The 26,740-nt window shown below is 39.8% G+C and overlaps 1 protein-coding gene across 4 annotated transcripts in view; it reads right to left on the bottom strand.

Moving 5' to 3' along the window:
* TPO (thyroid peroxidase) overlaps positions 1-26,740 on the bottom strand; it is a 78,774-nt gene that overhangs the window by 17,666 nt on the left and 34,368 nt on the right. For 2 of the 4 annotated variants that reach the window (XM_007518932.1, XM_007518930.1), the window contains exons 6-10: positions 20,459-20,665; positions 16,321-16,839; positions 6,947-7,205; positions 5,326-5,496; positions 1,439-1,676 (exon numbers count right to left, since the gene is read on the bottom strand). In XM_007518932.1, the coding sequence (XP_007518994.1) occupies positions 1,439-1,676; positions 5,326-5,496; positions 6,947-7,205; positions 16,321-16,839; positions 20,459-20,665 (1,394 nt within the window). The remainder of the gene's footprint in view (positions 1-1,438; positions 1,677-5,325; positions 5,497-6,946; positions 7,206-16,320; positions 16,840-20,458; positions 20,666-26,740) is intronic. The other 2 variants (XM_007518934.1, XM_007518933.1) reach the window with 2 other exon arrangements.

A 26,740-nucleotide genomic window follows, 5' to 3' on the forward strand; every position in this document is an offset into this window, starting at 1 on the left:
CTATCTGTGGGCTTGTTTCCAACATAATGCTGCCTAGAGGTGTGCAGGCACACATGCAAGGAGTGTTGGAGAAAACAGTACTGGATCCCAGAACACTTCAAACAGGTTGGATAAAAGTATGGTTTTGTATACCCGAACTTGTGACTGCTTCTCCCAGGTGTTCTTAACTCACTGCAGTTCTGCCATTGAAAAATTAGTGGCAAAAGCTGTGTAGAAGGTGGAAAGGCACAATAGGGTAAAGCTAGCTGAGACTCTTTAAAAAACATTAAATATCCTCAAAAAAAGAAAGAATAAAAAAGAAAAAAGTCTCAGCATGGTAGCTACAAAAAAAAAAGAGAGAGAAAGAAAAAAAGAAAGAAAGAAAGAAAGAAAGAAAGAAAGAAAGAAAGAAAGAAAGAAAGAAAGAAAGAAAGAACTGGATGTGAAGGGATTATTCAAAAGAAACAAGAGAACATCAATGTCCTCCTTTGTCAGTTTAGGCTGTAGTGTATGTAGGCTGGATTTTGATCCCAGCAGGCAACCTTTCATATAGCCTTGCAGCCCTCTGCCTGAATTGAAGGGTGAGGGCTGGAAGCCTATGGTAGCATGTGTCTTTGCAGGTTTCTACCCTGTATGGTCCTGCATTTAACCTCAGTGCTGTGGCCAGGTACTCCACTGCCATTTCCATCGATGTTGCCAGTGGCTTAGAGTTGGAATGAGCTATAGGGCTGCTAGAAAGTACTATTTGCTTCTCACAGCATGCCTGCCTCCTTTTGTGATTAGATGATATAGAAAATCAACAGCAGCTCACATTATTAAGAGTTGATTTTGTACTGTGCACTCTGGTATTTATTTTTTCTAATAGCCCAGTGTACAGTTGAGGAGACTGTTTGAAATACCCTGTCTGGATACAAGCAATGGAAGCACATTTTGAACCCAGATGTGACTGAATTCATCTGACCCAATGTAGACTTCTACCTTCTCTATAGACATTAGAATTAGCTCTTGCCTTTAGGTTCATGATTAGTCAACAATCTGTTTTGCTTTATATCTTAACTCTTTTTCAGCCACCAGGTTCCAGATGATACCATGATGCCAACCTGACTTTCCTGGGCAGATGACCTTACCATGTGTCTTGGAGCCCTGTTTCCCCAGATCCCTGCCCCACTAGGGAAAGAGAGAGACATGCTAGAAGTATGGATTGACCTGCCAACACCCATGTTCAGTGGGGAAGCAATTACAGAAGCCAGACCTTCCACCTTCTGCACCCCACAATGATCCTGTGCCCATACTCCCACAGGGATAAAGAATAAATAAGCTATCAAGGGAGGGGGTTGGATATGGAGCTCTGTGGGTGGACATTATATGGAAATGTACTCCTCTTATGCTATCGTCTTGTCAATATCTCCATTTTATAAATAAAAAAATAATAAAAGAATTAGCTGGATAATGCACCTACCTGTCCCCATCTCTCAGGGCCTTCATTTGTTTTCCAATGATACATGCAAACAGGGGCCCTGTTCGAGCCCCAGGGAGAAAGCTTTCGACTAAGCCACCTAGCCAGACATCGATGTTGTCAGGGTGCCCATACAAGTCTATTATCCTGTTGGCCACATTCCTATTGCCAAAGGCCACATTTAAGTCAGCTTGGGTCTCCAATCTGGGCAGGTTACAGAATTCTCTCCACTCATTGTAGCCTGCACAGAAAGAGGGGCACAGATCTTCTTTCTTAGGTATTCAAATATTTACCCCCCCTACTCATTGCTAGTATGTAGTGCAGGACAGAGTAACCATAGCAATGAAGCCCTGAAAACAATTTCCAGCCATAGGGAAATCACTTCATTGTCTATAGAGTTCAACTTGCTGGAATATTCTGCACAGACTTCAGGGTCTTATTAAAGAGCTTGCTCATAAATCATTTGGGAGAGGGCAATGAGGCTAAAGCTAAGAGTGAGCAGGTTCACATCACCTAACCTGTTCCCAGTCTCTGACTCTGCAGAAAAGCTGAAACAGGTCCACTCTACTTGCACAGGGTTCATGTCTCACACATGAACATCTGCAGAAGCATGCCTGCCCTCACTCATGTCTCCACCCCTCCCCACTTTCAGACTCTTAGATAAAGAGATATAGAAGAATGCAGTTATTTCTGGTATAGGAAATCTCTCACTATCTCCCTCTACCCAGGGTAATTTCTCAGCACCTGGTCCCTGAACAAGGGCAGCTTCTCTTCCTCTTTCTCTTTCTGACCACCAACCTTTACTGCTCCCCAGAGGCCCCTTGGTATCCATCTCTGGTTTCCTGTGTAGAAACTTCTTCTAAGGGGCTTGGCTGTGGTGTACAGGGTTAAGTGCACATAGTACTAAGACCTGGGACTCACACAAGGATCTGGGTTTGAGCCCCTAGGTCCCCACTTGCATGGTGGAAGCTTCACAAGTGGCAAGACAGGTCTACAGGTGTCTTTCTCCCTCTCTATCCCCCCCTCTCTTCTCAATTTCTCTCTATCCTATCCAATAACAAAAAAAAAAAAAAAAAGGGAAAAATTACCATAGGGAGCAGTGGATTTGTAGTGTTAACACTGAGCCCCAGCAATAATCCCAGAAAAAAAGAAAAAGAAAAAGAAAAAGGAAAAGAAGAAAAAAAAAACTTTCCCTGATAAGTACTCTCCTCTCATGTACTTTTCCTGTTCTTGCCTCCTTACACCAACCTGCTCCCACCTTTCTGTCTTAATCAGGTCTCACCTCCTCCACTCCTCCAGACTCTTTCTCCCTCCTCAAGTTCAGGTAATAAGAATTTCAACAAAAGTAGTGGCTCATTTCTTGCATAGATAGCTCACTTCAGCTCAGGTATACTGAGACTCTTGAGAGAGACAACTGGATTCTCATGGAAAATCCCATGTTTATATAAAATAGAAGTAGAAAAATGATTTTTTTTTTTGTTAGAATGAAGGAACTACTTAAGTAATAAAGAGAATTGCTCATCTCAGGGAGAGAAACTTGCAAGAAGAGAGATAAAAGGAAAGAAGAGACAGATTGAAGAAAATAGCTGGAAAAATAAAATCTGAGCTTTAAAAAAGTATACTGAAAATGCCATTGGGCCCATTTTCAACACACAGGTAGCAAGATTCAACTTAGGAGTTGGTGTCTGAAAACTTTCTGTTCATGTGTTAGAGGAGATTGGGCAGGGAGTGCACCTCAGCTCAAGACAGTGTCTGTAGAGTTATCCTGTTCCCCAAGAAACTGAGCTGCCTCAATTCATGACTTGATACTAGTAGAAAGACTCTTATGACCTGTGATTCTGTTCCCTAAAGGGTCATTCCCTGTCCCTAGTAAAATATGCCTTTGGAGAGTGGTCCTCCATTGAAAGGATACAGATGCCTCCCCAGCTCAATAGTGCTAGTGGCCCTTCATTCTTACTACACAGAAAATGACAGGCTATTTCAGGTCCAACCTTCACAAATACACCTTCCAAATATTCCACAATCCAGTAACTGACAGCACAGAGACACTAAATTTGATTTATGTAGAAAAATATATATTCTCAGTGCCTGCTATAGGGCTTAGGAATCATAGCAGTTACTTCACTGAATATTTGCTGAAAGAATTTATTTTCAGGGGAGACAAAATCCAAAATATTAAGTGATCCAAGTTCCAAAATTAGGGGCAATGTTGCAAATGGTCTATAGCAATATAGACCATTTGCAAACTTTTAAGTAGTGAAAAATAATAGGACTATTTCAGTACCTATGAGAGACTAGCACTTGAAGATTTGCACAGGAAAAAGCAATTAAAAAGATAAAATTTTTTCTTACTGCTTTAAGAGCAAACATTTATATCTGTCTCTAGCTCCAGAGGGAAACAGTGCCTCATCTGAGAACATGGTAAAGAAATAAAATCTGGAAGGCACTGATCTCACAAAGCAAAACAAAAAAAAATTGCATAGTATAGTTGGGTCACTCCAACACCATTACAATAAGTATTTCTTAGCAAAGTGATTAGATAATCTATCTTACCAGATTTAATCAAGTGCCCATTATACATCTGAGCTTTCTGTTGTATCCAAATACCTCCAATCCTCAAAAAATGAGGGCTAGGTGTTGCTTACACTTTTTTTATAATTATTTTTAAAAAATTTATGTTTTTATTTATGTTTTTACTGGACAGAGATAGAAAGAAATTGATAGGAAAGGGGAAGATAAGGAGAGAGAGAAAGAGAAAGAGGTACCTGCAGCACTATTTCACCACTCATGAAGCTTTTCCCCTGTAGGTGGGCTGCTTATACACTTCAAGGTTCTGTTTCCATATCATTTATTTTTAATTTTAACCAGAATACTGCTCAGTTATGGCTTATGGTGATGCAAAGTGTTGAACTTGGGGCCCTAGAATCTCAGGTATGGAAATCTTTTGCATAACCATTTGGTATCTACCTGACCCCCATATCAATTTTTAAGTGATTGTGATATGATCTCCTAGGGCTTAGGAATACACAAAGAGCTAATACTTGAGGTATAACAGAGTAGGACTTATTACAAGGCAAAGTTCACCAAAAGTTGGCTCTTACATTGTTTTTAATATATCACTATCCATGCCTTAAGACATTTTGCTGTGTATGTTTATCAACCCCCTTCCCATTCCTTTCCCATTGTAGGAAGAACTAGGCTAAACCACAACAACTTCTTGAACTTAGTGCAGGCATCACTGCCTGCTCCAAGGCCCTTGCACTGGCCTCCTGTTGCAAGACTCTCCTTGCTGTCACTAGTCTGATCTTTCTCACTTTCTTCAAGTCACTACCTGACTTAATGATCTGACAACTCTGGATATAAATGCATGTCCTTGCTCCTGGCCTCTACATCTGTCTACCGTACTGCATTGCTTTTGTCTATAATACTTATTATCGAGTACAACAAGATATCTACAAATACACATTTCCCACTAGCTACTCTCCCCTACATAAAATATCAACTCTGTGAGAAATGATTCTATTTTGTTGCTACCAAATCTTAGCACCTAGAATGGTGACAGGCACATATAGTACTAAACAGTGTTACAGTGACTGTTTAGCTGAACAAACTTCCTGACATGACTTGCCACTATCTGTCCAGAAAATCCTGTTTCCTCTCCAGGGATATGCTATTTCCAACTTTTTGGACTTCCCTATTGAAAACTCAGGTCCCTCTGTTCATTTCTTTTGTCCGAGAGAAGTGTGAATGGCCCATTTAGTGGACTTGGCTAGTTGCTATACAAGTTGGGCTCTTAGAAATTAGCATAAACTTGTCAGTCTCTCAGGGAGCAAGAAGCTAGTTTGGCAGAACCTAGAGCATGAGGAAGGAACCCAGAGGAGGAGACAGACCTGGAAGGCCATGGTCCCGGCCCCTCTGCAGGTTGAGTGATGCCAGATCCATGTTGCCTGAGCTGGACAACACAAAGAGTCTCTCTGTCAGTTCCTCATTCATCAGCTGTTCTGGCAGCTGCAACTTGGCAGACCTGGCAAGCAAGCCCCGCATGACAGGGTCCAAACCTCCTGTAGAATAACATAGACAAGGTGACAGGACTTCTGAGTTCTGGTAAAATCATGAACTGTGTTTATTTGTAACCAATGCGATGCTTTTTTAAGCTCACGGATTTATATAATGTGATTCCCAAGTACTTGTAGGAAGCTGCTTTGGTGGATTTCATGCTTATCTGAGTCGCTGAAGATGGATTTTGTTCAGGACAAGCCTTCTAATTCAAAAAGGAGCCCAACTAGGAGCCTATCAGGTACTGAAGGGTTTATTTGGTTTTCCAGGGGCAGAGAGACATTATAGGGAAAGGAAGCATATTAGCTGAATTCAAACACTTAGAAACATCAAAGGAAAACAAGGTATGGCTAAGTGAGCAGTAAGTGGGCTTAGGAAGCTTCTGCTTTCTCACCAGGTGCTAGTCACCATGTAGCACCCTGTGGAAAAGATCTGATGGCCTCTCATGCTCCATCCTAGTTATACAAAATAATTTTTTTCAGGTCTGTTCAACTGTCCAGAGCCCTAGTATCACAAAGCATCATTATTCCCCTCTGGGAGACAGATGAATCTGCAGTGAATTTTTCCCTCTAAACCTGATACCTATTTGAAGAGCATCACCTTCTGAGGTGGGATAGAGGCTTCCAAATAGATATGGGAAACACTGGGAAAAGGAGAGAAAGGATGAAACAAGGATCACAGAAATAACCTTTTAAAGGTCTGTCTTGCTTGGTAATTGGAATGATTTTCTAAACAGTTCACTGACCAGGACTCCCCAAAAGATAGCCTAAAAACTAGCACTTTTTATACCAGTGTTATCATTGGGGCTTGGTGCAAAATGAATTTACCACAGTGCCAGGTGATCAGCACCTGCCCTATCACTTTGTTTTATTTTATTTGATAGGGTAGAGAGAAATTTAAAGGGAAGGAGGAGATAGTGAAGGACACAGGAAGAGAGATATCTGCAGATTTATTTCACTGTTCATGAAGCAACCCCTTCCCTTACCAGTGGGGAGCAGAATCTTGGACCTGGGTCCTTGTGCATCATAGCTGGCCCAGCTCCAAGAACTAGCATTCTAATACTATCTGGTATTGGACAATCCATACAACAAACAAATACTTAATGAGAAAGCTTCACTGTGTCTCATGTATAGACAGAGATGGTAGTTTCTGTTGTAGTGTTCCTAAATAATTGGGTAGGGACTAACTGTGTCTGGAGGAGTTTGTCTGGGAATTTGGCAGAGTTTAAAAAAATTGCCAGAATGTGTTTCTGATGAACATGTTAGTCTCTTAAAAATCTCTGAATAAGTTCACTTTCCTCTATAAGCACTGATGTCTAGAAAGTATTCAGCCTAACATGCTAACATTAGGGAGACTTATATACATACACTTTCCTGGGTTATAATAATTGGTTTTGTCTCAGAGTGAATGAGTAAGGAAGTGCCTTCTCCAGAGGTCCAGAGCAGAAATCTGTACCTTCCTTGATGAGTCTCCAGGGACTGAAGAAGGCATCTTGTAGCCTGAGCCTGGGAAGGTCAGGGTGCTCTTGGAAGTGGGCATCCAGCCGCCTCATGAGTGGGTGAACTGTTGCATGGCCAAAGCGGAAGGCAGCAGTGGAGAACACATTAGAAACCGTGGGGTCCCTGATGTCATCATAGCCCACATAGAGCCCCACATGCTGTTGGAAAGCTTCTAGACCCAGGATTTTGGGGACATAGTCACGCATGGTGATGATCTATAAAGGAAGGAAAACATGAAAGCTTTTGAGAGAGAGCCCAATTGCAGAAAGTCCAGTAGGGCAGATACAAGGATATCAGAACCACTGGGAAGGATTCCTTCCTGAACATCCAGGAAACTCACATCATCTCAACAGTTGTTGGGGGTGAGGTCTGCCCTTCACGTATGTGAACAGGTAAACAGACACAGAAGCATCGACTACTCCAAAAGAAGGCCTCACAGCTCCCAGTGTTTATGGGTTTGTGTGAGTTACCACAAAGTCACCTCCAAACACCTTTCAGGGCAGGTCACCTGTACCTTGAGAAGACAAACAGTAAACCAGAGCCTAGAAGAAGGAAAGTTGTCTGGAGCTCTTCTTCTAGAAGCAAGAGAACATTTCCATTCAAAGGATGGTCTCCTTCCAATGCACTGTCTCCCTCCCAACCACTAACACCTGAACTTAAAGTAACTTCAGAAATCTAGAGGGCAGGCTAGAGCCTTAGGATGCAGATACTTCTTAGTGCTAAATCCACCCCTCACTTTCCTCTAAGACTCTGGAAGGCTGTTTAGCTGAACTTAGATACAGTTTCTATGGGAATAAAAAACACATGGTCATGGTTTTATGCATTAGATATAGTATATAGTACTTCATGTAAAGAACAGATAGAAAGAATACATTATATATATGTAGTAGATATGTTTCTATAGAGCAGGTAAATACATGTTGCTTAACTTTCTCTTCCCTAAGTTTAAAGGAATGATACACAAAATGAAGATAATATAAAATTGAAGGTTCTCATATGTCAAAATTTGAGCAAGGGAGTAAGATTACTCTTATATTGTTTATTTTCCCCCTTCTGAATTGCCTCCACCAACTACTTGTCACTTCTTTGTAAATGTGAGACAAATTTCATAGTAAAGGACCACTGGTGACTTCAACAGGGGCTGAATTTGTGCCACTGGGTTTATAGGTGAGTCTAAATCCTGCCAGGATGCATTCCCTTAATATAAGAGGGCATATACATATACAGAGACTATCAGAATGAACCTTCATGATAAAGACTAATTCCACAGCATGATACTCAAGACAATAATCAGGCTGGTGGTGGCCCTTGGAAGCTCCTGTCAGGTGATAGTGGTCAGAGAGAACAGACAAGGCACAAGGTGCTGGATAACACATTCTCCTCCTTGTGAGCAGCAGGGACTATAGCTCAATACCTCTGAAGCAATAGCATTAACATCCAATTCTTACAATTTTTGCAAGGATTAAATACAAGAATAATGCACCCAGAAGTGTCCCTGTCAATGTACATTATAGCCATAGGAGTTTGTAGCTCCTATTCAATACATGGTCTCTGAAGAAATATATACAGGTTCTGCTTTTTAGGTTTAATAACATTTGTTCCAGCTTTATAAATTGGCATCAACTTGCTTTGGTATTTAAAGATAATAGTTTTGTCAATAAACCATATCTAAATGAGGTAGAACATATACAATAGATAAGATCCTTTACTATACTAGAAAGTTCTTAATTTGTAGGCAATCAATTTGTTTATGAAAGTAAATGCTTTGAGCCAGCAAAAATAGCTCACTTGGATAGTGTGGTGCTTTGCTCTGTGAGTAGCAAAGGTTTGAGCCTGATTCCCGCTGCATTGAAGAAAGCTTTGTACTGTGGCCTCTCTCTCTCTCTGTTTCTCTCTCTCTCTCTCTTTCTCTCTCTTTCCCTCTATAACAAAGGAAAAGTAAAGTGACACAATTTTTAATTAAAAAATAAAAGCTTTTACATAATTTTAATACATTCCTTCCAGATGACAAAAACTTTTTTTTGCAAGGGGTGGTACAAAATGATACTTCACAAAAGAGTAGAGTGTCACGAATATGAACTTGTAACTTACTGTTCCCAGCTGAGGACAAGAAAGACAGAGTTCCATAGCATCATTATGTAGTCTTAATCCCTCAGGCCTGTAAACATTAGAGATGGAAGGCCAAGTTCAGTGCTTCTAATTGATGTATTCACCCTGAATGGGGTCACTAGCTCTCAGAAACCACTTCTCACCTCCAGTACAATCTATAGTAGCACTGGATGGAGCCTCAAATATGCCTGGTGCTTCTGACAGCCTGGTGAGCTGGACCTTTTCCACTCAGAGCACTACACATCTATGTTGACATCCTTACTTCCTCCTCCTCATAGCAGAAAGACGATGTCTTCTTTCTTCTTCTCCAGAAACAAGGGACAACTTAAACTCAAGGGTAAACTAAAACACCACTAACAATGCCTCTTCCCTTTGCACTCCACCTAAAGTTTGACTAAAGATCTAGAGGATGGCAATACTTGGGGACAACAAAGTAAAACCTGAAGGTGTTTATTATGGACTGACTTTGTACTGATGGTCCCCAAAGCAGCTACTTACCCAGAGAAAACATACATTTTAACTGAATGCCTTTCATATATGCTGTGCATTCTTGCTATCTGGCCCCTTCAGGTATTTCCCCCTCTTCATGTGCTCTTGAGATGAAGTGTCTATTAGAGAAATGTCTTAAATGTCTGAATCTTTCCCCTAGAGCTACAAGTTGGTGCGTGTGTGGGGGAGGCAGCACCTATGTTCAAACCTCCCAAGAAGGTTTAAACATTTGAATCTCAGAATGGCTCTGGCATTTTTGTGGTGACTCTGCAAACACTTCACTGGTCCTCAATGGATCCTGTGGGGCTGGGATGACCATCATAGAATGGAGCTTCTCTTTCCTCACCCACTAATGGGTTAGAAGATTGACTTATTTTCCCAGGCTCCCAGAGAGGTTCCATCTTTCTTTTTAAAAGATTTGTTTGTTTATTTATTTATTTATGAGGAAGACAGGAGAGAGAGAGAGAGAGAGAGAGAGAGAAACAGACATCACTCTGGTACATGTACTGCCAGAGATTGAAGTCAGGACCTCATGCTTGAGAGTCCAATGCTGTAGCCACTGTGCCACCTCCCAGACCATGAGGTTCCATCTTTCAAAGGAGCAGCATCTCTTTATTTTTGTCCCACCCCTTGGCTCTGCATGTTCACAGAAACTTTAAGATAAGGCTTCTGAATCTTTCTCCTCTTGGTGATAGCATCACATGAAGTATCTAGTGTCATTTGTGATGAAAAGATGACTGAGGGTGAGAGGCTTGAAGATGGGCAGGATGAGAGCCCAGGGTCTCAGCTGATATTTGGCACTGACCTGCCAAATGTGGCCCTCTTAAGCCAAGATCTCCTGGCTTTTCTCTTCTCTGTATCCCACTTGGCTTCTGCCAGGAGAGAACCATTTATGTTATTGAAAATATGCGGGATTGGGTGGTGGTGCACTTGGCTAAGTGCACATATTACCAAGCACAAAGACTTGGGTTTGAGTCCTTGCTCCCCACCAGTAGGGGGTCTGCTTCATGAGAGGTGAAGCAGGTCTGCAGGTGTCTATCTTTCTCTCTCCCTTTATCTCCTCTCCTCTCTCAATTTTTCTCCATCCTGTTGAATAAAAATAAAGCAAGAAGAAAAATAAATGACTACCAGGAGCCATGGATTCCTAGTGCCAGCACAGAGCCCAGCACTAACCCTGGAGACAATTAAAAAGAAGAAGAAGAGAGAAGATCTCACTAATCTGAAGAGGCTATGACCTTCTGTCAGTTACCCCCAAAGACAAAAATCCCTGTTTTTCCTGAAGACTTCTGGCAGGGGCCGTGTGAAGCATGCCCAGCATGGGATCAGCCAGGATCTAGTTTTTGTGTGATCCTATAGGCAGCCCTGGCATAACAACCATCCCGTCTTGATTTGAACTTAAAGAAAGAACCTAGCATGTCCCTAGAAAGTTTATGTGTGGTGGGCTGTGGTCTCCCTCTACTCATTCTGAGAGAAGTTTCTAGGAGATCTTATCTGTGGATTTACAAAGTCATCAGAGGATAAGCAGTAAGTGTACCCATTGCAGAGATGGTGCTTCCTGGAATTTTTCCAGCCTTGGATAAAGACTCCACTTTCCATCTTTTTCCATTGTTCTCTCTCAGGGAGGTGAAAGTCAACTGAAATAAAACCCAGCAGCTGCAGATCCACAGTTGAGTTTCAACAGATGGTTTCTCAGTTTCTCATCTGATGGAATCTTCCTGCCTTCCCAAAGAAAAACATATAGAAAAGAAAGGACTCTGCTCTTTTGGTTTTGACACATTCACTATGTATGAATGAGAACTACTCTCTAGAATCTGAGCCTGATGACAATTAAGTGTAGTAAGCATCTCTCCACAGAACTTTCCTGCAGACACAATTCCATGTCTTCAGTTCCACACTCAGAGCAATAAAAATACTTGTACTCTTCCTTCTGACTCCCCCCTCACCATCACCACCACCACCAAACAGACTTTCTTTCTCTGGGAAGCAGATATTGTCAAAGTGAGCCTCTGATTCTAGGTTCTCTTTACAACATAGACTCGATGAACCTTAGGACCACTATATACCTGAAACTTCCATTCTATAAGGCAGGGTTAAGTCTATGAAATTGAAGATGAGTTAAGACATATATTCCTGAGTATTCCTAAAATTAGGCTAGTCTCAAGGAATTATTGGGAGGGGAACCCAGGAAAAGTATCCCAGAAGCCTGGTCATCCCAGAAGCTAAGAAGTCACCCTAATCAATTATTGATAAAATAATCAGAGCACAGATCTTCAAAGAAAGCAGTGTTGAGAGATCCTTGAGAGATGTGGGGTGGTTGTGAGAAAGAAATAGAGCCTGTGTCCCTTGCCCTCTTCTTGAACAGTCCTTGGCTAATTCCCAGCTACAGCAGTAGGAATGGCTCTCTTAAGTTTTTCTCAGAATTTCTTACCTAATGTTTTCAAGAGAAGAGAGATTCAGATCATAAACTCACCAAACTGTTGGTAATAAAATCAGGAGAGGAAAAATGATCAGTATTCATGCCACTGCTGCTCTTTTAAGTTCAAAATCTCAGTAGAAGCTTCAAGAACACAAGAAACACAACATCCTCTATGTTTGGGGTTTCCAATGTTGTTTTCTTCCTTCCTTTATCTTCCCCTTCCTTCCTTTCTCTCTCTCTCTCTCTCTCTCTCTCTCTCTCTCTCTCTCTATATATATATATATATATATATATATATATATATATATTTCTTTTAGAGATAGAATGGCAGAAAAACAGAGAAAAAATGAGACACCACAGCATAGAAGCTTCTTTTAACATGATAGGGTCCAGTCTTGAGCCTGTGTCATGCAACATGATAAACCAGAACACTATTCAAGTAAGTTATTTCACTAACCTTCCAGTGTATTTTCAAAAACCACCAAAGAGAAGCTATTGGTTGCAAATCAAACACACACACACACACACACACACACACACACACACACACACACATATGAAAACGAAACTCAAAGCTAAAAATGAAAAAATATTAACATTTTTTAAAGGAAGGAAACAATGAAAATGAATTAAAGAAGATATCCATGATAGGACTAAAACACTTTCTCTACTGTTCACTGTCACTTCTCACTAAAAGTAGGCAACACCTGAACCTATGGGCATCTAATCTTTGATAAAGGGACCCAAAATATTAAATGGAAGAAGGAGGCTCTATTCAATAAATGGTGCTGGGAAAATTTGGTTGAATCACCAGAAACAAAAATCAACTTCAAATGAATCAAGGACCTGGATGTTAGACCAGAAACTATCAAATACTTAGAGGAAAACATTGGTGGAACACTTTCCCATTTAAACTTCAAGGACATCTTAATGACACAAACTCAATTGCAAGGAAGACTAAAGCAGAAACAAACCAAATTGAAAAAAACATCAAATTGAAAACCTTAACATAATCAAAGAAACGATCACACAAAGAATCCACTTACAGAATGGGAGATCTTCACATGCCATACATCAGACAAGAGACTAATAGCCAAAATATACCAAGAGCTCAACAAACTTAGCAACAAAAAGTCAAATGACCCCATCCAAAAATGGGCAGAGAATATGAACAGAACATTCACTACAGAAGAGATCCAAAAGGCTAACAAACACATATAAAATTGTTCCAGGTTGCTGCTTGTCAGAAAAATGCAAATAAAGACAACATTGAGATACCACCTCACTCCTGTGAGAATGGCATACATCAAAAAGGACAGCAGCAACAAATGCTGGACTCACTGTGGGGACAAAGAAACCCTTCTGCACTGCTGGTGGGAAAGTAAATTAGTTCAGCCTCTTTGGAGAGCAGTCTGGAGAACTCTCACAAGGCTAGACATGGTCCTTCCGTATGACCCAATAATTTTTCTCCTAGGGATATACTCCAAGGAATCTGTAACACCCAACCAAAAAGAAATATGTACACCTATGTTTATAGCAGCATAATTTGTAATAGTTAAAACCTGGAAGCAATCTAGGCGCCGAACAACAGATGATTGGCTGAGAAAGCTGTGGTATATATATGCAATGGAATACTATGCAGCTATGAAGAACAATGAACACATCTTCTCTGACCCATTTTGGATGGAGCTAGAAGGAATTATATAAGTGAGCTAAGTCAGAAAGATAAAGATAAGTATGAGATGATGATCCCACTCATAAGCAGAAGTTGAGAAGGAAGAACAGAGGAGGAAACTCAAAGTAGGATTTGACTGAATTTGGAGTAGGGCACAAAAGTAAAAACCCTGGGGTGAGGGTGGATGTTTGACATCATGGGGTGGGGGTGGGGAGGATGGGATGGGACACAATCTTTTGGTGGTGGGAATGGTGTTTATGTACATTCCTATTAATTTTTTTAAATATTTATTTTATTTATTTATTCCCTTTTGTTGCCCTTGTTGTTTTATTGTTGTAGTTATTATTGTTGTTGTCATCGTTGTTGGATAGGACAGAGAGAAATGGAGAGAGGAGGGGAAGACAGAGAGGAGGAGAGAAAGACAGACACCTGCAGACCTGCTTTACCACCTGTGAAGCTACTCCCCTGCAGGTGGGGAGCCGGGGTTCGAACTGGGATCTTTATGCCAGTCCTTGCTTTGCGCCACCTGCGCCTAAACCGCTGCGCTACAGCCCGACTCCCCTCCTATTAATTTTTAATAATATAAACCACTATTTAATTAATATGAAAAATTGATTGAATTTCTCAAACTTATTAATGCACAGACCATAGTCTGAGTCTTTGATATTTTGACTCTCTTAAAAGCTTAGACCAGGGAGAACAGAAGCAACCAGTGGCATAGATATATACAAATAATGTCAAAAGACAAAAATTATGGTGATGTTGTGTATGATACAGCAAATTCTAACAAAGAGATTTTTCAAAGTTAACCCAATTGCCAAGTAATGTGATTATAGCAATAACTATCTATTACTTTCTTAAGCGCTAAGACAGAAGGAACCTCCCACTTCCTCTGTAGAGCCTGTATTTCCCCATTCCTAGAACCTCTAGGGTGGGGCTCACTTTCCTGCATACTTCTATCAATTTATACCAAATGATATCGCATCTGCTGATTCCAACCTAATCAATATAATGTGTACTACCTCGGTACGCTTCACTTCAGACTGTGTCCAGAGACATCAGGCATGGAATGCCAGCCCTTCACCCTCATTACTCCGGCGATACCTTTCCTTTCATAGGATTCTCTAGTTCCATTCCAGGTGGTTCACTTCCTAACAGAGTCCCCAAACCTAGATATAGACCAGGTCCCATAAGATAGAGCATATGTTCACACATATCTATAAATTAGTGCAAAATATATACCTGAAAGCAAAAATACACAATAGTCTGCAGTGAGTCAGTATGAATTTCATAATGAAATAGGGTCTACTTAGACTTAGAGAACCTCCTCACTTATTTCCTATTATACTTCTCTCACTCACTCCCAAGCTACACTTATCAAAGCAAGGACTGCAAAAGCTGAATAAGGGCAAGAGACTGCATACTTTAAGGATTACTCTTTAGTCACTATCAAGCCACCCCATTAGCTGGGGCCCTAGCTGGGGAGGCCTGAGATTCCCAAACAGACATAATGGGCCTAGACCTCGAATCAATCCATTGTTACCGGTCATATCTATCAGGAACAACAAAACAACACCCCCCCTCTCTCTCATACACACACACACACACACACACACACACACACACACACACACACACCTCAGCTTACTTTAGTCTGGGTTGATGTCCACTTAGTAAACACTGGTATTAAAACAGGGAAACAAAAAAACAAAAAAAGTGAAATCCCACTGCTTGTAAGAATTTCCAATAGTCCATTTAAGTCCACTCAGCACCATCATCCAGATCCTGACACAGGGGTTCAGGAGCCTGCAGAGCAGGATCTGAGTTCTGACCTGGCCTCTGAGAACCACAGTGAAGGGAAGAAGGAATAGAAAAGTCCTCCCTGCCTGAGAGTAGCCCACCTGGCTATGGGGGTCTTGTGCTAGCCTGGACAAGACCCAACATGCTTCCTTGTAAAGAAGGTTGACAGAGCCATTGAAAGGGTCAAGGGATAACCAAATTCAGCCATAGGACCTAGCACACAGACACACAGCAAGTGGCAACTACTAACTAAACATTATTCATTCATTATCTTTAATAGTCCTGTGAGACCAACGAGTTAGTCATTGTATCTTAGAGGTATAACCAGCTTCTTGTAACATCATGCAACTAATAATTGGCCAACTAAAAATGCCATCCATGTTCTCTGACTCAAGACTAAGAAACATCATAAATGCGGGAAGAATTTAAACAGAGTCACTTGAATATACTAATTTTAGAATCTCATGCAGATTGCTTTTCTCCATTGTTTTTAAAATTTAAAAAAAAATCACTGGTGGACACCCATCTCAAAGAATAGCTGTGAGGAATCAAATCAGCAGAGTTTTTAAAGCACCTACAAGGAACTTTGTGCCGGGAAACACTGGATGACTGAGCAATTCATTGTGACAGCTGAATAGCTGTGCTTTCAGCTGGTCTAAGGTCAAGCCTGGAGAAGATGAGCAGCTTGGAAATAGAACCAAGGACCCAGTCTTCTGTGCAGAGCATCTAAGGGCTTTGCAGTGCACCCAAGCATCGAGCTCAGAAGGCTGTATTCAATTAATCACCTAACCTGGGAGCTTAGCGCTCTCATGCAGGGTGCCCTGGAGGAGTTGTTGCCCACCTGGTGCAATGCGCCTACTATCTTGCGAGCCTCCTGGTAGATGGTGTTGGCACTCCAGTGTGCATTGAGGGCTTTGAGGGCAGTAGCTAAACGGTTGTGCTCTCGCAGCCAAAGCGTGTGCAGTGCTGCCAGGGAGGGGACCTCCGTGGCACGGCCATCTCCAGCCAGGAAGCAGGGGGTGCGAGCTGCCCCCAAGACACCAGGCTCAGGGGCACAGGGTTGGGGTGCGCTGGACTGTGCAAAGGGTAGGTAGGCACGTCCCAGGTCCTGGTGGCGCCGGTTGACCCGGAGCAATCCCGCTTTGCTGGACCAGTTCCGCAGCTGCTTTTCCGAGTCGGGGGAGCTACCGTATACTGTGGATGCGTCTAGGAAGGAGGTCAACCCGTTCATCTGTTGTCTTGGGTTTGCCTGGGTCAGGTTTCCAAAGAAGGCGCCTTGGTTCCCAGTGCCACAGGCTGCAGATGAGCGGTAAAAGGGTAAACAGGATATTTTTGACATGATGGAGTCCTCGACCATGAGCTGCCAGGAAGGGGAGATCAGTGTTACCAGGGTCTGTTATTTATTTATTTATTTTTTTAGGGGGAAGGGGATGTTAGTGATTACAGTACAGTTGTTGACATGTGGGTACGACTTATCTTTTCACCATAATAGGTATCTTCAAAATACTCTTACCTCCAACCTAGGTTCATTACCACCATCATATATCAGGACCTCAACCCCCTCCACCTCTCCCCAACCTCCCAATCTGCCTTCCCCAGAGCACTTGGCTGTAGTGCAATACACCAAACCCAGTTCAAATTCTACATTGTGTTTCCCCTTTCTGTTTTTCTTTCTCAAGTTCTATTAGTGAAATCATCACATATATAGTTTTCTCTTTCTGGATTATCTCATTTGACATGATTCCTTCAAGCTCCATACAAGATGAGCTGAATAATCTGGCTACGGCAATCTTAATATGAGTGGTATTCCATTATGTATCCCTTTTTAGAGATGACTGAAACTCTAGGTTGGCCAGGATCCCCCACCTTCTACTTCCCAGTCCTCTATTCTGCCTTCAGTTTAAGTAAGCCCATTTTCAGTGCCACCATGCCTTCCACGGATAGTTGCTAACTTGGAGAAGCACTTCCAAAAGCTCACAGATTTAATCCCCATTCCAGTTAACACTATTTTGAATTACTATTCTAAACACTTAACTACAACAAGAGAGTGAGCTCTCGAAGCTTTAGATGCACAGAACTTGAAGCTTTGTTGTTTCACTGCTGTTCTCATCAACCCGCAAAACACATGTTCTCTTTTCTATATGTAGTCTTGCCTATTGTTTTTAATTATTTTAAAAAAGAACATATGGCTCTAAGTAAAAAACTAATGTTTGTTCAATAGTAAACACTTGGAGAACAGAATAACAGTAAAATTTTCATACAAAACTTCACTAATCTAAGAAATATGCTGTTCTTTTGTCATATGATTATTTAAAGTTGTATGGTTTTCCTAATTCACTTATTTTATATTCTGTGATGAACATTTAAATTGTTTCCACTATTTTGACATAATATAAACAACTGTGATGAATCGTGATCCATACACCTTTTAGTCAGGATCTAAGATACCCAGTGGTTTTATTTAAATTCTTTATGTCTATTGCCTCCTGAAGGCTTCCACAAATTTATATTTGCACAAGTCATGTCTCTAAGGGAGTCATTCTACTGTATCCTCAATTGCCCTAAGGATTATAGTTCAAAAGTTATCTTAATATTAATGTTTTGTATAAATGACATGAATATACACACACACACATATAAACACACACACATTTGCTCTTCTATGATTTTTACAAGTGATATTAGCAGTCTATTCTATCATGATGCTTGTCTTTTCTCTTTACCTTAGAGGTACTCTTCATGAAGTAAAAATGATTTGTTCGTGATAGTAAATTTTGAAGTTTTTCTCCCCAGTTCCTCTCTTGCCTCTGAAACTTAGCACACAGTTCTCTGGTTATGAGTCATTGAATGAATTATTGTTTTCCAAGTCCTGGGAATCAGCCCTCCTTTCCTGTCCATCCCTCCATCCCCATCTCTTCCCTCCTGCTATCTACAATTGGCTGCCATACTCTCCTGTTCCCATAAGCCCCATACTCTGAGTGTCACATGTAGACTAAAGTGAATGGGCTGGCATGCAGAGATCATGCTGGCTCCCACTTTGCCAGAGGGATAAGGTCAAGTGCATGAGAAAAGGTGACTTTTGTGACTAGGGCTGAAAAAAAAGCCAAGCAGAAAGATATGAGGAGCAAAATAGCCTAAGGAGAGCAAACAGTGAATATGAGCATAAATGTTTAATGTCAACACAGCATGAGCCCTAGAGGAGCAGGGCCCAGATCAGTTGACACCTCAGAGAGGATCCTCACCAGGCATGGACTACCCTTCTTTTCACTCCTCAGGCTCCTGGAGCTGTTGTTTGTGCCCATGTATACAGAAGTGTGCTTGTGGGTATGTGTACATGAATGTGTGTGCATGTAGGTGTATTTGTATACCTGTGTAGGCTATGTGCTTAAGCACATGTGTATATATACCCATATACACAATATATATATACATGTGTGTATGTGTGTATGTGTGTATGGGTGTGCCTGTGTGAGTGTCTCAGCCCCTACTTACCTCTCTTCTTTACTCCATTGGTTCCTGCCCATAAGTCTTTCCTACAATTATCAGACAATTATATGACAACATTTATATTCCTACAGTTATATGACAATACCCAATCACTTATAGCTTTTAACTTTATTTATTATTTATTTATTTATTTATTTATTTATTTATTGTGGAGGAAGGAGCCCCATGGCAGAGGTTCCTGACAGAGAGCAGTTGTCAGTGCTTGGAAACTTATGGAGTTTCTCTGATCTGAATTCAAAGAGCATGGGTTCCCAAGAATTATGGTGTAGCTTGGAATTCCCAAGGGAAGAGATGCTTAGCCAGGATCCTAGTCAGGCTCTTAGGTAATAAATGATCCTTGCCAGCCATGAGATGTTTCTAAAGTGTTACAATTACTGTTGTGCATGTAGTATGTCTTTCTTTTCTGGAGAGGAGGGAGACTGCAACACTATTAATAGAAAGCAGTTTCACAATATCCATCAAACTTTCACATACACCTACTCTACATCTGACTACTTGATTCTGGATGATTTGTCTAGTATATATGCATGTGCACCAGGATTTAAGTCCAAATACATGTTCACCTCATTATTGTGATGGCATAACAATAAAGCTGAAAACAACTGGTTAAGTAAGTTCTAATGCATAATGTAGACCTGATGGGATATTAAACACTGTAACACAGTCAATTTCATATCTACTTCATAAAAATTATTACTTTTTACCTCTACCCTCTATAATGAAGCTGAAAATCTACTCTCTCCTCCACCCAGAGGTATTTAGTTTAGTGCAATACTCCAAACTCAGTTAAATTCTGGTTTGTGTTTCCCTTTCCATTATTCTTTCTCAACTTCTGTTTATGTTTACTATTAGTTTCTAAAGAATTATTGGGGCTGGATGGTGGTGCACCCAGTTGAGTGCATTTGTTATAATGTGCAAGGACCCAAGTTTGAGCCCCCAGTCCCTACCTGCAGGGGGAAAGCTTTGCAAGTAGCGAAGCAGACCTACAGGCGCTTCTTTCTCTCTCTCTCCATTCCTTGTCGATTTCTGGCTATCTCTATCCAATAAATATATAAGATAATAATTATTTTTTAAATGGTATTCTTTATTTATTAAGGGGAGGGACCAAAGCATCGAGTATATGATGCTGGAAATTGATCTCAGAATTCCATACTTGAAAGTTCAAGACTTATTTATTCATTGTGCCATTTCCCAGTTCACAAGAGTTATAAGAATTATTGATTAGTACCTCAAGCCAATTCCAAGCAAAACATGTAAAAGATAAAATAGACATGAATGCAGTCTGTGCATATGCATATGTACATATTACACACATATGTGCATAGATACTTTTTGATGGATGCACAGAAAACTCACAACAGAAATTATCTTTGAGAATTGGACACAAAGTTATTTTGACATTTAACTTTACACCTTTGTGACTGATTCATTTAAAATAGATTTTTAAATAGTTTCATAATAAAATATTATACCTGTATGGGAAAACATGGGTTTTGGTTATCACATGTCCACTGACAATCAGCTCCTCCTCTAAATGCAGTTTTACTGGTGCTCTGAGGTGTGAAGGCAATGTCATGGTCAATATATTGTCCCCACACCATCAGGAGATCAGAATACTGGTCATCCTCTGTTACAGCTTCGTTGGAAACTTGAATGACTTGTCTGGTCACCTCTCGGACCTGGGTGGGAGAGAGCAGCCTGTCATCATGCAGAAGACTGGGTTATAGGGTAAGGGGAGGATGTCCACAGTTTGGTGGTCACAGGGATAGAGTTGTCATGGAGACAGGCACTGGTTGTACACCTGGTGCACTGCTCTGTGGTGACTTGAGGACCTGTTACTTAACTGTTCCGATTTTCTGGGTCAGCCTTTTAGGATTGTTGTGAAGATCAAATGGACTCACATATAGAACATCTAGGCACAAATGCTGCCTGACTTGAGGTTGAAGTCAGGGTCCTAGACTACAGAACCTTGAACCATAGAGGACTCCAAAGTAAGAGGTTCCTGACACAGAGCAGTTGTTAGTGCTTGGAAGCTTAGGGAGTTTCTCTGATCTGATTTCAAAGATTCTTTTGATTAATAAATTTTATTTTTCTTTCCACTTCTTTTCTAAACCAGGTTATCTGTAATTATAATCCTATATCTTTCTTACCATAGCAGTTAGACAGTGAGCTGTATCATTTTTAGAGAGTAATTTTACCCTGGGATAGTTCTTACTCTTTATGATTTATATCACATAGATGATGAGATTTGGGTAAAATTTGTATGAAATTTTGGAGTTTTAATTAATGATATAATAATTGAGACTTTTAAATTAATTATTTTTATTAATATGCTATAAGATTGTAATATTAGTGTATAATAGTATACCATACTTACCATCAAAGTTCTGTATCCTTAACTCCCAACTCCCAAAGATAACTAGCATAGTTCACACTAGTCTTAGAAACATTTTGTTTGCCTCTGCTTTCTGTTTTTTGTTCCTTTTTTTTTAAGTTCATGTATATTCAATCTCTAGATTCCACACATGAGTGAAACCATCCAGTAGTTGTCTTTCAGCTTTAGTTTTCACCTTCCACCTCTACTTTTATCTATTGTGACACAATATCATCTTTTTTTTTTTTTTTACTTCAAAGTAGTATTCCATGGAATATATATCTCAGTCAGTCATCTGATGATGGACATTTAAGCAGCTTCCATTCTTTGGCTATTATGAATAATGCAGCTATGAACCCCATATGTCCCTCTGAACTAGTGTTTCAGTGTCCATTGAATAAATTCTTAGAGTGGGATTACTGCATCATAAAGTAATTCCATTTTTATTTGCTTAAGGACTTTATACATTCTTCCAAAAGGGTTGTACTAGTTTGTATTCCCACTAGCAGTGTAGCCAAGTTGACTTTTATCCACAGCCTCTCCAATACCTGTCATTTCCTGATTTTTTTATGAAGGCCCTTCTCACAGGTGTGAGATGGTATCTCAGCGTAGTTTTAATTTGCATTTCTCTATGTGTCTGTGGGCCATGTGTATCTTTTCTTTATAAAACTGTCTGCTTAGTTCTTTGGACCACTTTTTTTTTAATTGAGTTACTTTAGATCTGTACTAATTCTGTATAGATGTTTGATATCAGTTGCTTGTCTAATGTGAAAAATAATCTTCTCTCATTTATTCACTTGCTTGGCTATCCTTGGATAGTTTGGTTTCGATGTGCAGAAGTTTTTTTAATTTTATGTAATCCAATTTATTTACTCTTGTGTTTATTTCCCATAGAAGGTCCTGAAAAGTTTCACATGCATTTTCTCCTATAAATTTTAGTTTCTGGTCTAATATTTAGATCCTTAATCTATTTTTATTTAACCTAGGTGGATGGTGTTAGGTGATCATGTAGATTCGCTTTTCTATGTGTGGCTGACCAACTTTTCCAGCACTATTTGTTGAAGAGAACTTCTTTACCCCATTGAAATGTTTTGGTCCCTTTGTCATATACTAGGTGGTTATATATTTTTGAGCTCATTTCTGGGCTCTTGGTTCTTCTTCATTGATTCAAATATCCATTGTTATTATAGCAACATGCTATTTTGGTTATTATTGCTTTGTATTATAAACTGAAGTTGGGGAATAGGATTCCTCCATATTTTTCCTTTTTTCTCATAAATGCTTTGGCTATTCAAGTTTTTTTTTTTTTTGCGGCTCTACACAATTTTTTTAACAAGTTGTGTGATTTGCTTGAAAAATATTGGGGTCTTGATAGGGATTTCACTGAAATTGTAGGTTGCTTTTCAATAATGTTTATTCTTCTAATCCAGGGACAAGGTATGTTCTTCCACTTCCATGGTTCTTTCTCTATTTCTTTTAACAAAGTCTTATAATTTTCATTGAAAATTTTATTTACCTCCTTTGTAAGAGTCACATTAAGGTATTTTATCTTTTTTGGATTAGACTTCAAATGGGGTTGAGTTTTTATTTCCCTTTCCGCCTCTGTATCCTTGTTTGTATACAGAACTCCCTCAGATTTATGTATACAGATTTTGTGTCCTGATACTTTACTGAAATTAGTAATTATTTCCAGTATTAATTTTGGTAGAGTCTTTGGGTGTTCTCTAGGTATATTTCCATATCATCAGCAAAGTAATACTTTGATTTCTTCCTTTTCAATCTGTATTCTTTGATATCTCTTTCTTGTCTGATTGTAGTGATGAGTACCTTATCTTGTTACTGATTTTGGAGGCAAAGCTTTCAGCTTTTCTCCATTAAGAATGATGTTGTCATAAGTGGTATTTATTATACTGAGGAGTGAATCCTTCTATTCCAAGTTTCTAGAGGATCTTCATCATAAATGTGTGTTGGCTTTTGTCAAATGCCCTTTCAGCATTGATTGATATGACCATGTGATTCCTATATTTCTTTTTTTATATGATGAATAAGACATACAAATGTTGAACCAGCCCTGTTTCCCAGGAATAAATCCCACTTGGTCTTGGTGAATTTTTGTCTTCTTATGTTGTTATAATCAATTTGCCAAGATCTTGTTCAGGATCATTGCATCAATGTTCATCAGGAATAAAGGTCTGTAGTTTTCTTTCTTGGTAGACTCCTTCACTGCTTTGGGGATCAAGGTGATATTAGCTTCATAGAACATATTAAGAAGTGCTTGCTCCTCTTCAAATTTTGGAAGAATTTATGGAGAATCCTTTCCTTCAGAGTGTTGAGTGTTGAGAGAGGAAGTAGAATTTATTTCCCTAACCAATTGCCAGTATCTGTGTAGTCCAGGCAAGATTTGTTCTCAGTCAGGTTTTGCCATAAATCCTGGTGACCCTTCTGGGCAGTTTAACATCTTGATGCCCCTGGGTTCAGAGTTTAAGGCCTCTCAAATTCCCTGCCTTCCTTCCTTTGTCTGTGTGCTGTGTTTTCTAAGTACTGAAATGATGCCAGCTACCACTGAGCATGGCTTCTTAAGTCTTGAGAGCCCTTCCCTTCTTTTCCATTTACTGATCACATTTGCCTGCATCCACTTATGGTTAAGTGAATTACTTAAGAAGTCACAATTGTGCATTTGTGAGTTTTTAGTTGTTTTTTTTTTGTTGTTGTTGTTGTTGTTCTTAACAGCTGTTGTTGCTTTAACTAATCTCCAATGTGAGGCTCTGCAGCTGCCAATCCCTTGCTATCCCACCAGAAGTTGGCTGGGATTTACTTCTCTAGCCAGCTGTGGGAGCCTGAGCCATTCAGAGGGCTTTAACATCAGCCTGATTTTTCTTGAACACTCGAGTCCTTATGGGCCATTCAATATTCGTTGCTCTTGAGTTCAGAGGTTAGCACCCAAGCCCACATTTTGGCTACTGCCCATGTGCTCTACTGGGTAATGCCCAATTTGTTGTCAGTAGTCACTGAGTACAGCTTCTTATTTTTCAAGAATTTCCCTCACCCCCTTTTTTCTACCCATTGTACATATATGTCTGCACTCACCTACTCACCTGTGGCTTAGTGAGTTTCTGATTATTTTGTCGCATTTTAGATGATTTTTCATTCCTTTTTTTAGTTTATAGGGGTAGCAATCTAAAACATGTCATACTGCATAGCCACACCTCCAGAAGTCAATGGTTGAGAGATTTTTGAGGGCTTTGTTTAGAGTAAATATTTTGCATATAAAATGAACATGTATCTTTTATGGTTAAAGGGTACAATCTGATGGGTAGAATAGTAGCCCCCAAAGACATCTAATTCCTACTAAACCTTAGAACGTGAATACACTGATACTTTGCAGATTTAAGGTTTTACTTTTAAGGTTCTCAAAATGGAGAGATTATCCTGGATTTCCAAATGGATCCAATCTAGTCACTTGTATTCTTAAAACCTAAGGACCTTCCTGACTACAATCAGTTGTAGGAGTTATGACTTTAGAAGAAAGGCACAAAGAGATGAAAGTTGTTGGCTTTGAAGGAAAGGGCCAGGAGACAAGACAGGTGAACACTTTCAGAAGCAGAAAGGGCAAAGAAATTAATTCTGCTCTGAAAGAAAGCAGCCCTGTCCAACCTTGACTTTATCACAGTGGCACTTCTAACCTATAGAAGTGGAAGATAATTAATTTCTATAGTTTTAAATCATGAGAATTTGTTATAGTAAGAATTGACACAGCACAATTTCAAGACACTTGAGCTCTGATTTTTCTAAATAGACAATTCTGAGTATGGATTTATAGAACCTTAGTCTGTCAATACTTAAGGTTCAAAGAGCCCTAGGCATTGAACTAACCCAGAATCTAGCAGGACAGAAAACTAATTCTTAAGCCCATTTTAGAGAGAGTCAGTTGATGTAAGAGAGATTTAGTGGTATACAGAATATTAAGGATAGAAAGTGAACTTTGAGTTGTGGGTGTCCTATATGGCAGCACTAAACTCCTTTGTGTCATCAAATATGGATTCTATCCAGATTCTCAGACTTTCTCCATTCTCTTCTTACTATATGGCAGTCCAGAAAAATTTCCCCATGAAATATTGGTTTCAGCCAGCACAGAGAGAAAGAGAGAGAGAGAAAGAGAGAGAGAGAGAGAGAGAGAGAGAGAGAGAGAGAGAGAGAGAGAGAGAGAGAAGGAAAAGGAAAGGGTCATATGGAAGTAGTTATGTTGTCATGAGTGGCTTGGAGGGGAAGAGAGGATTGAATTATAAAAAAAGGGGGGCATAAATTAGGTATAAATGTGGACAGGTAGTCATAGAGATGATGGTTGGCCCATGTCTAAAACCTTAGGGGAACTGTAGTGGACTGCAGTGGGGAGACTGAAGATTCAGAACTCTAGTGGTGGAAATGGTGTTGATTTAAACACCTGTTGACATGCAATCTTGATATATATAAAACCTTAGGGGTCTAGTGAGAGCTCATCCAGTAGAGTGTGATCCTTATTATGATTGAAGCTTTGGGTTCACACTATGGACAGCACCTGTGGGACCTCCATGGATGACGGCGCTGAGATTGAGAAGAAAAGAAATCATAATGCAAGTAAGAGAATCAGCAATGCACAGGATTCTGCAAGTCTATTCTGATGACAATACTACCGTAATGACTTATTTGGAAGATAGAAGAAAATAAAGATGCTCACTCAAATATTAATGACCCTCTGACAAACCCTGTACCTAAACAAATTTACAATTAAAATTTTGGTTTCAGTAGAGGAAGGAAAGTGGAATCTATAATTAATGTGTCTCAGATTAATGTGTCTGATTTCTCATACTGATGGTCTTTAACTGAACAGAATGTCAATTACATATTTTTGAAGTATACTATTGCCAAATTAACATAGGAAGAAATAGAATAGTTCATTCATTTCAGAAAGTAGTCAAGTTGGAGCAAAATGATCTTTTCCTTTTTAAAAAAATCAAATTTATTAATAGATCAGATATGAGTTATTTATCAAAAGTATTTCTCATGAGAGGAAAGTGGCAATCATCATTTTGCATACATGAGTTAGCTACCTAATTAATAAATGTCTGTCAATGTTTCCAGTTTTACACTTATGAGTAGAGAAATTTATCTGAAAACACTGAGGTGACTTAAAGATAGTAGAGTTATATGAACTTAGTTTAAATCTGTATTTCTCTATCTACTTGCTCAGTGACTTAAATCATTCAGAATCTCACTGTATGTTAGAATGTAGAATGACTTTCCAGCTCACAGGCAGTGTGAACATTACAGAAACCATGTAATATAACCTGTGACTATAACAGTCATTCCCCCACACCATCAACTATAATAAAGAACACCTCAT

The sequence above is a fragment of the Erinaceus europaeus genome, chromosome 3, assembly GCF_950295315.1.
Source record: "Erinaceus europaeus chromosome 3, mEriEur2.1, whole genome shotgun sequence".
In the NCBI taxonomy this organism is placed as follows: Eukaryota; Metazoa; Chordata; class Mammalia; order Eulipotyphla; family Erinaceidae; genus Erinaceus; species Erinaceus europaeus.